The sequence below is a fragment of the Oryzias latipes genome, chromosome 16 (assembly GCF_002234675.1).
Source record: "Oryzias latipes chromosome 16, ASM223467v1".
In the NCBI taxonomy this organism is placed as follows: domain Eukaryota; kingdom Metazoa; phylum Chordata; class Actinopteri; order Beloniformes; family Adrianichthyidae; genus Oryzias; species Oryzias latipes.
The window spans coordinates 24,740,550-24,750,440 of record NC_019874.2 but is presented as its reverse complement, the minus strand read 5'-3'; the positions used below and the strand labels follow the sequence as shown (position 1 = coordinate 24,750,440).

Here is a 9,891-nt window from a genome sequence, read left to right as displayed (position 1 = left end):
TTTGCAAACAAAGTTGGGAGTTACAGGTGTTGTGAACATGCTAACACAGCTGATGCAGCTAACGTTGAACGTGTTAAAAACAAGTTCCAGACTTACTGTGAACGCAGTTTATAAAGTGTGACTGACTGAATTATTTCTGACTCATTTGTCCTGCATTGTGTGCCTTTTAGTTTGATGCATCTCATATCTGACATCAATTCAAAAATGAACCATTCATTGACGGTGTGCCTTATTATCCAGTGCGTCCTAAAGTACAAAAAATATATTCATTTGACATCACCTTGAACTGCAAAAACATTGACGAATGTATTTTTATCGAATTACAAATAAAATTGTGCATTATAGTCACAAAGCCAAGTGTTGTCAATGCAGTTCATCTCAGCAGACAAGACATCAATTAAGTCCAGAGATTTCATTAGCTACTAAACTAGCTCTGAATATATAGAAGTAAACCTTAGATTCTCCTTTCTGTCCCTTTCTATAGAAATTTCTCTCACTTCAAGGCCTTCTTTACTGTAAATTTGCTCATCACTACATGTGTGCTTTTAAACATTGAGTCACTTCTTTTTGCACATCAAAGCTAAATCTTCCCTGGAACAACTTTACAGCGTAGCGTGCTGACAAGAGTGATGGAGGATTTGTTCACTACTTCGATGGCTTCTAGCCCGCTCGTCTTAGTCACTCACCCTGACTCAAAATAAAATGCTTCTTTCCTTTCTCATACACCTGTCAAACACAGTTATAGCTCACCCTCTAATCCTCACATAAAAGGATTAAAGGTGATACCAGCGCTTGCTTGGGTGATGGCATTGTTTATCTTTGCAGCACGTGGGGTGAGATCTTGATTCCCATGTTGAAGAAAGTGCATCTTAGATTACCCACGATGCCAAGAGCAAAAACCACGAGCTACCAATTAACAGGTGGTGGTGTTTGTGGAATGATGGAAAACAGATAATCTTTTGCTCAGTCAGAATTCTGATTCTCATGAAGTAAAAATAGTCTTTATTATGAGGTTGTCATGATACATCAAACTTATTCTGTACAAAACATGAAACTCTTTTTTTATTTACACACTGTCATACTAAAATTATATATATATATATATATATATATATATATATATATATATATATATATATATATATATATATATATATATATATATATATATATATATATATATATATATATATACATATACATATACATAACATTCCTGACATTCAAAAGCTTTTCTCACATTTCTACAAGGTGAATATTTTCTATAAATATGGTAATGTTGAACAAACCCAGTCTGCATGAGGACAGAAACAAACCTGTCAGAAAGAGAAACACCAAATAATGAAAGTGCATGGCTGAGCATTACAGGCTAAAGAAATCCTGCTTGTCATATATTAAGCAGGTTGCTGCAAACAAACATCCGGTTCATGATGAAAGCTGGCAAGAAAGATTTGTCTCTCATTGTGAGGAGATAGGATCCTTAGCTGATGTTGGTTGTTGTTTTGTTGTCATCTCTAGTTTACATCTCCACCACACCTTGTTGCATCAAAGAACTTTGGAAATCCTTCCACTTTGCAGAAATGCTTTCTCTATATCAGATTACAGTTCAAAATGGCTAGTCTCTGCAGGTTTGTGCACAGCACTCCATCAGAAAAGTGATTATGCTTGCTCAGGTGGAGCTTTCTGAAACAGGAAGTTCATCTGAGTCAAACAGAAACATGCCGCAGTGTGCGCCGCCAAGTCATTTTCTCGAGTATAAAAATATAATCATGACATTAATTTCCTGCTTGCAGGGATGAAGAAATTAGCAGAGGCAGCTGCTCAATGTTCCCTTCCAGTCAGCTCAGGTAGAATTGGTCTCACTTTGTTTGTGTTTCTTATCTTGTGTAGTCCTGTTAATTCCCCGCTGCGAGGCTTGGAACATGTGACAGGACATGCACCTGCTTAGAGAGTGTTTAACTCCTTCCACCACTTTACCAACAGTTCCTCTTACAGCAGATGAGGAAAAGTAGAAAATAAAAGGGTCCAGGCATGCGTTGAAGGTACTGCACAGTAAGGCTTTGTCTCTCCAAGTAGGACTCTTCTTTGTGATGTATCCAACTATGTGTGAGACGTTGTAGGGTCCAAAACATAATGCAAACACCACCAGTGTTCCCAAAGCCATGCCAATGGCCCGCAGGCGCCGGCGCCGGTCAATGTGCTGCAGCTTAGACAGAATCCTGATGAAGTTGATGTAGCAGAAACTGCTAATGAGGAAAGGTATGCAGAAAAGCACAATGCAGAGCTCGAGGCGGACAGGAAGGAGGACCTGCAGCTGAGCCTCCGTAAAGTTTTTATAACACACCTCCTTCTGGCTCATACCAGAGGGAGATGTGGAGTTCGGGGACTCAACCTGTCCAATAAACGGGACAATAAAGACAATACTCAGGTGAAGGAAAGAAAATATCCAGCAGAAGATGCTGGCAGCCACAGCGTACACTGGCCGGCGCTTCAAGGAGTGTTGAATGGGGAAGGCTACACCCAGGTAGCGCTCCACACTGACAGCAGTGAGGAAGAAGGTGCTGGTGTAGATGGTCATGTAGAAGACAAAGCCAGACAGTGGGCAGAGTGCATAGGGTAACTTCCACACCATGTCGTTCATCACTTCCTGCATCTTGAATGGCAGGAAGAGGAGGAAGAGGAGGTCAGAGATGGTCAGGTTGAGGAGCAGTATGTCTATCGGTGTGGGCTTCTGCCTCACCTTCTTGCAGAAGGTGTAGAAGGCCAGGACGTTTGCTGGGAAGCCCAGCACAAAGGTAACAATGTAGACGGGGAGGCACAGCCCAGTCTGGCAAGCATGCATGTTGACCTCGGTTTTTGCCTCAGATCAGTCAAAAATTAATGAAATAAACTGAAAATTGTCTTTTTATTTGTATTTTGCTGCTGGAACCAAAAAGCCTGCAGCACAAGGGGAGTTTGATCTGTTGAACAGGCTAAGCTACAGGACCTGAAGGCATCTTATTGGGTCAGTGGCCTGGAACAAACTGGATGAGGCAGCACGGTTTCCTTGTCCTCACCAATAAACAGAGCCCATTATTTTCTCTGGGGCTTTGAGCTCTGCAGATAAGATGAAACGAGAAAAAATCAAGTTAAATACAGTCCATTGTAGGGTCAAATGTGCTTTTCTTATATTAACTATTCAGCTGGAAAAAACAAGATTATGCAAAGCATTAATCTATGATTAATTTTACCTTTAGTCTCTCTTAATTTCTCCTTATCTATGTTTCACAGTTTATTGAGGTTGTATATCCTTTCACAAGGATGAGTAAATGTACTGGTGTCTACAAATGAGTTTGTATACAAACCTAATTTTGTGGTCCTGGTGTAATGATAATGTTCTGTGACGTTATCATGAACTTCCAGGCCTTGTTCACACTATATGACTAAATTTTGGATATATAGTGAAAACCATACCCTTTTAAACTTAATGAGAGAAATGCACTGGGGAAATTATTGCCTTGTGGTTTAAAGCAAAACTGTACTTTGCTGTTTTTACCTGTTGCCTATGTTATTAAATCTGAATAAGAGGATGATAAAACAGAAATGTAAAGTAAATTAAAAAATAAATAAATTTGGTTGTCATTTAAACAGTTTGGAGTGTTACAAAGGAAAAATTAGTTCTTACCTGTCATGAAGCGATCTATATCAGGTGTGTCCGACATTGTAAGTAAGACGGTGTCTAAATTTTTATAGTCAACTCACCAAGCAGAAGTGTTTTTTTTGTTTTGTCTTCCGAGAGACTGTGATGAAACTAAAAATGTTCCACTCACTGAAGCAACTTTAAGACTTCCCCTCTATCTGCAGTGGTGGTGTTTTTGGTTGACAAATACTCTCTCCTCTGCGACAAGCCTGTGGTTGCAATGCACCTTTAAGAAACGAGTGGTAATTGTGGCTTACCTTCACTGCCTGTTTCTTGGCACGTCAACGTGGGTTTATTACTCAGCTGTGTTGTTTAATCTCCTCGATTCTCCCTGCTTTCAGCTCCAACCTTCCTTCATCTGGCACAGCCCCCTATTTACATGATAATCTACACTTTCAGTGGGGATAATGGAAATTATTAGAGATACTGCCACCGTTTATCTGCCATGCTTGCCAAACACGGTTTCCCTGGTAACTACTGGTCTTCTTTTTGTAGTCCCTGCAAGGCTGTTTTATTGTGAGATATTAAATCAAACTTAGTTATCCACAAAAACACGCTCCTCCGTGAATGCCTCTTGATCACGACCGACGGAAATGGGATGGCCTGTTATCAGAATAATCCCTTTCTGCTTAACATGTGGCGTCGGCAGCAGGGCCGGCTGACAAACACAAGCTTGCTGTTTGGATAGTCTTCTAAGTCAGACAATAAAGAATAGTAATAAACCATGAAAAAGTTGAGGCAGAGGGGACCTGTTTAGCCGTATTACATGAGACAGTTCCAATGTTGAAAGACTCCCAGAGAACATTTTTGCACTTAGATCACAACAGCAGGGTCAGGTTTTTGTTGAACAAGTGACACAGGTAGCCCAGTTAGACCTGGTTAATGTTTGACAAGATGAGAGGCATATTACGTTTTTGGTAATACTGACTTATGGGTGTAAATATTACTCATTTGTTTGAGTTTGTTTTGTGTTTTACAGTTTCAGTTTGATTATTTGAACACTTGACACATTGTTTTTAGTTTTTATTTATCCACATTAAATGTTGAACAGTTTACTGTGAGTTTGACTCAAAACCAGCTTAAAACACCAAACAAACAATGCACTTGTCTCTTAAATCATTAACAGTTAGTTCAGATGCTAATCCCCTTTTTTTCCAGGAACCAGGAAACACCAAATCATAACTCAAATTTTTCTTCCCCTCATATGCTTCTTGGTAATTTGACAAGGTATTTTCCAGTTATTTTTAGAATTTATTACTATTTTAAACAGTCACTATTGGTTACTTGGTTGATTCAAATCTAATGTAAAAGAAAAACTATATTAAATATTAGCTGTAAGTCAGGGTGGATAAACTTTTTTGAAATACACGAAAAAATAATCAATACAAAATTTGGTCTCCCTGCAAATGTCTTTTAATTTGTCTGTTTTGGCCATGGTTAAAACAGTGTGAAACACTCTTTAAAGTTTTAGGACTTGTCCTAACCAACATCCCTGTCTCCACTTACTGTATATGCACAGAAATGCTCTAAAAAAAAACAACCTGTGAGGTAGTACCAAGATTTTTATTTCCAGACTTTCACATCAATATGAAAACGGATGTGGCCTTCTGTCATTTCCCCATCATAGTTATATCCTTTACCTGCTTTTGTTTTGGTAGAGTTAGAAGGCCCTAGTTCATATCCCATCTGGGTCATTTCTTTGTAGTATTTGCATGTTCCCCTCATGCATGCTTGGGTTTTCCCCGGGCTCTCCAGATTTCTCCCACAGTCCAAAAAAATGTGCTTCATAAACTAATTGGTGACTAATTGGTGTAACTAATAAAGTTTCCAGTGAGTGAGGTGGTTTAGAAGATAGATGGATTTTTTTTATCTAATTTGTATGACTGCTTCTATTTTTAAGTTAATTTAGTTAATCTGCTGTCAATGTTGCATAATGCTGTATAGTATGTTTTGTTGTTTGATACAATTATTCACTTTCTTATTTATTCAGCATTTGCATTACTTTTGAAACCAGTTTAGTTTGGTTTGTTGTGATACATAAATATGGAAGATTCAGTTAAAATATTGTACTGTCGTTCTTATGTTTGCATGATCAAACAAGGTTATGCAAGTTGGTGGGTTCCACTGTAAGATTTGGATTTACAAAACTACGTCAGAGTTTAACGAAAGCCAGTCTAACCACAAACCACAAACTCTGTGATGATGTCATTTCATCACTTCAGGAAAGTTCATGCCAATCAGCCTGGCAAAACAAATCAAAAGAAAAATGCATTCAAAGTTGTTTTTCCGCACCCACCTTTCATATTCTATTTATTTCTTATCTTCCAAAGCATCTTCTAGAGCATTCTCTCTACCTGCCCCCAGGGCCAGTGTAAAATCATATAAAAAGCATGGTGTATGCAAAATAAGTCTTGCAATGTTTGATCAATGGACATTTCTGCTTTTATCTAACACTACTGGGAAGATTAGGCAGGACAAAGATGAGGTTGTCTGAAACATTGATGTTTGTTTGCTCTGAAAAAATCTAGCTTTTTTATTTTGCATTGCAAAGTAATTGCAGTTTTAACCAGCAAATCCCCCTTCTGAAATGTAACATAAAATCGATAAATAAAGTGTTTTCATTTGTATTAACCTTTATAAAACTGGTACAGGTGATGGAAAAATATTAGTTTTTTTAAAACTGAAAATGATAAATCTTTGACACAATACACAAATCAAGTTAAGACAACAATTAAAAGGTGAATCAACATCAATTATAGAAGAGAATTAAAAATATATAGATGTACCTTATAAAGATAAAAATAAAAATACTTCAGCTTGTCTTCTTCTACTGAGATACCTATAGCACTTTGTTTGTACACAAATTTAATTTACACTTGAGCATCTTGCAAGAAATACAAGGAATGTAGAAAACTTCACCTGCACTGTTCAGTACCCAGGTCTATACCTGTTATATACCTGAGTTACACATGTTAAAGTTTTGGCTAAAGTTCTCCTGGATCAATTTTAGATCAGTGAATCAGATTGTTCAAAATAAGACAATATTGACTATGAATCTTGTCAACAACCACAAATTATAATATGAATCCAACCATTGTTTAAATGAATCGTTACAACCTTAACCCTAACCATCTTGACCTTTTGACACAAAGGAGTAATGGCCCTCCTCCAAGCTCTTCCTAGATCCCAGAGTCCATCAATACAAACAAACTTCCTTGAATTTCTGATCTTGGTTAATTCCATGCTCCATCCTTTCTAAACTTGTAAACTCAACACCAAGATACTTAAACTATTTCTCTTGCAGATGCTGATTCTTGCTGCAGCCTGCTGCTCCAGTGAGAGGTCTGGGTCATAGTTTGAAAACCCCAAAAGAACAACATAATCTGCAAAAAACATGGGACAGTTTGATTCCTAAAGCCAAATTTATTTGCCAAAAGTATCTAAGCATGTTGCTGTGAATTGAACTTTTGGCAAAGGTTAACCCTGGCAAAGTCCAACTCTGATCTATAGCATTTCTGGTTTACCACCAGCTATGCGGACCAAGCTCCTGATCTGTTTTTACTTTTTTCACTTTTGTTAAAAATATACAAGCAAAAAAGCAAGATTCAAGCTTCTGATGTTAACTTTTAGACAGATAGCCTTACAAGTTCCTTGGACTTTAAAGAAAGGATATTTTTGTGCTGTACTGGGTAAGTCTACTCAAATTGTTACAGCTGCTTTTTCGGTCAGTTGGCTGGTCAATTTGTGTTGTTGGTCAGTTTAACTGCAGTGAAAGAAAAAGAAAGAAGGAATCACTAAAATGAGGGCGCTGAGGCAGATTGATGGATCAGTAGAGCGCTGGACTTAAATGCATACCCAACTCAAACATTGATCTTTGCCTAAGCCTGGGCAAGTGGAGTGTGTGCCTGAGCAGCGTCTTAACTGTCACTTCATTAAACAGGCCGCTGTGGATTAGAGGGTGGAAGGTTTGTCTGCTACTCTAAGGCTTGATGTCCAAGCATTTGTCCAACAGAAAGACTCTGGGGGCTTGTTCAAACCAGGCAGTCATTGCTCACCTGCAGTGGAACACAACATTTCACCTAGTACCTGGTCAATTCTCACATTGCCTCATGATTAATATGTGGTTTACCATCCACCACCCAAAAAAAGAATCTGTTTTATTGAGAGCTAAATCTCTATTAGACATTATACAACATTTTGTAGACAAAATTGAAAATTTAGTTGTGACAAACCAAATTCCAGTGAAATGTGCTCTGATCTGCAAGTCAGCCTCTATAGTGTTTGCTTTGTAAAGGATGCAACACTGTTCACACCAACCAAACAAGTTTTGAGGTGAAGCGAACTCAAGCATGAAATGGCTGGTATGATTAAGTAAGTGTCTTTTTTTGAGAACAGAGTTTCTGAATTGCTCTTGCTGCTGTATGTAAACTGCTACTTGTAACAGTATTTGTTTGAGTATTTAACATGGACTGATGGAATTTAACGTGCAGTCTAGCACTAGTTTGAAACCACCTGCCCATGTAGGACCACATTCCCCACTGTCTGTCTTGTTTATCTACTCACTCAATAAAAATACTGCCATCGACAGCTTTTTCTACTCCTAACTCAGGCAGCTACAGCATAGTGCAAAGCCTCAATCACAGCGTTTGACGGGAGTGAGTGCAGCAGGTTTTTTGGGTTGTCTGGGCTTGTGTAGGGTTGCAGACAAGATTAGCTTGATCTTAAAGGAACCGCGGGTGTGTCTTGCAGTTTTCTTGAGGTTTGTATGCCCATCTTAAGGGATGTCACGAAAACGGAATATGCATATAGTGTACGTTACAAGCACTGATGACATGCTAGGGACGCTAATTTCTAAGACTCAGATGCGCACATCACTTAAACAGCACTGATTGGCCACCTGCACAGGGTTTGGGATGATTAAAAAAGTGAAAAATACATACTACATGCCTGCGTCTCACCTACTTCACTCTTGCCTACCATTATGTGTTATTGAAGTGTTGGCTGCAACCTGTCCCCCGCAGCATGCCCATAGTTAAAAGTGTGCATGAATACTTTTCTCTATGGGCTCACCAAGCGATTTATCTTGATATTTCACACGGGTGACCTGCGTGTACTATACAGGATTACCCATTTTCCCCCGCAGACAGCCAGTATCCACTCATAAGTGCAACTCAGCCCTAAAGAGTGATAGCTGCCAAGCCAAGAGTAAGCCCTTCATTTCTGCTTAGATCACAGCAGAACTTGAAGTCCCTTTGGGAACATCTCAAAAGTGCAGTGTCCATGCCCTGTCCATTGAGCAGCCCTCCTGAGATTTTGCACTCAGTGTGTGGTAGAGATGTGGTGTAGCGCTGTACTGCTTCTGAATCACTTCTGAAACACAAAGCTAAGCATCTGCTGTGACCACACTCAGTGCGCATTTTTTATGCTCCAGTGTGTCCTGTCCTCTACAAGAATCTCTGCTAGAAAAAAAAAAAATCCATTTTTGTATTTTAAGGGAGTGTAAAACGTATCTAGCCAAAAAGAAGCTCTTCAACTGAGTAAAAAGTTAGAGGGTTGTCTCATTTCCTTCTTTATTCAGTCCTAAAATTAAAAAAAAAAAATCAAAATATGCAACACCTAGTGGCTGCATATAAATTGCTGCAAGCTTGTGAGGCCTACACCCATAATGTGATCAAAAATTTTAACTGCTCCCCCAATAATATAGTTCTCTTACAGTAAAGCAGTTTCATTATCAAAGTGAGTCAAAACAGAAGTTGGATTATTCGCTGTTTCTATTTTGGGTAAAGGTCATCTGACCTTATTACAGGTAAAACACTACACTAATTAGATCAAAAAAGGTTGTCTCTGCTGCTTCATAGAGGCTCAGTTCCATGTTTCAAAACAGTGAAGGAGGGGTCCCACCACTTCTACTCATGCTACAAAAACCAGGTTGAAAAACAGCAGCGACAGGCGCGCAAGCCAGAGGAGTTTTTTATTCAGCATTCTGAGGTTTCAGAATAAATCAGACAGAGCTGATGCAATCAAATGATGTTTGTGACAGAGCACATAAAATGGAACAAGTAGTGGTTCAGACGTGTTCAGCTGATGTTTAGGGGAAAGCAGCGTTCTCTGTGGGGACTAAAGCAGCCAGATTAAATCGTGCATTCAAGAAGCAGGCTCTATATTATTTATGTGTGAATAGATTGGACCAGAGTGATAAAAAGATGGCTGAA

The 9,891-nt window shown here is 38.8% G+C and overlaps 1 protein-coding gene across 1 annotated transcript; it reads right to left on the bottom strand.

The window, feature by feature from the left end:
• Positions 1 to 1,208: 1,208 nt before the first annotated feature.
• On the bottom strand, positions 1,209 to 3,996 carry LOC101170213 (free fatty acid receptor 2). The gene is made up of 2 exons (XM_023964606.1): positions 3,665 to 3,996; positions 1,209 to 3,096 (listed from the first exon to the last, which is right to left on the bottom strand). The coding sequence occupies exon 2, from the start codon at positions 2,840 to 2,842 to the stop codon at positions 1,844 to 1,846; it is 999 nt and encodes a 332-aa protein (XP_023820374.1). The 5' UTR covers positions 2,843 to 3,096; positions 3,665 to 3,996; the 3' UTR covers positions 1,209 to 1,843.
• Between the last annotated feature and the right edge of the window lie 5,895 nt (positions 3,997 to 9,891).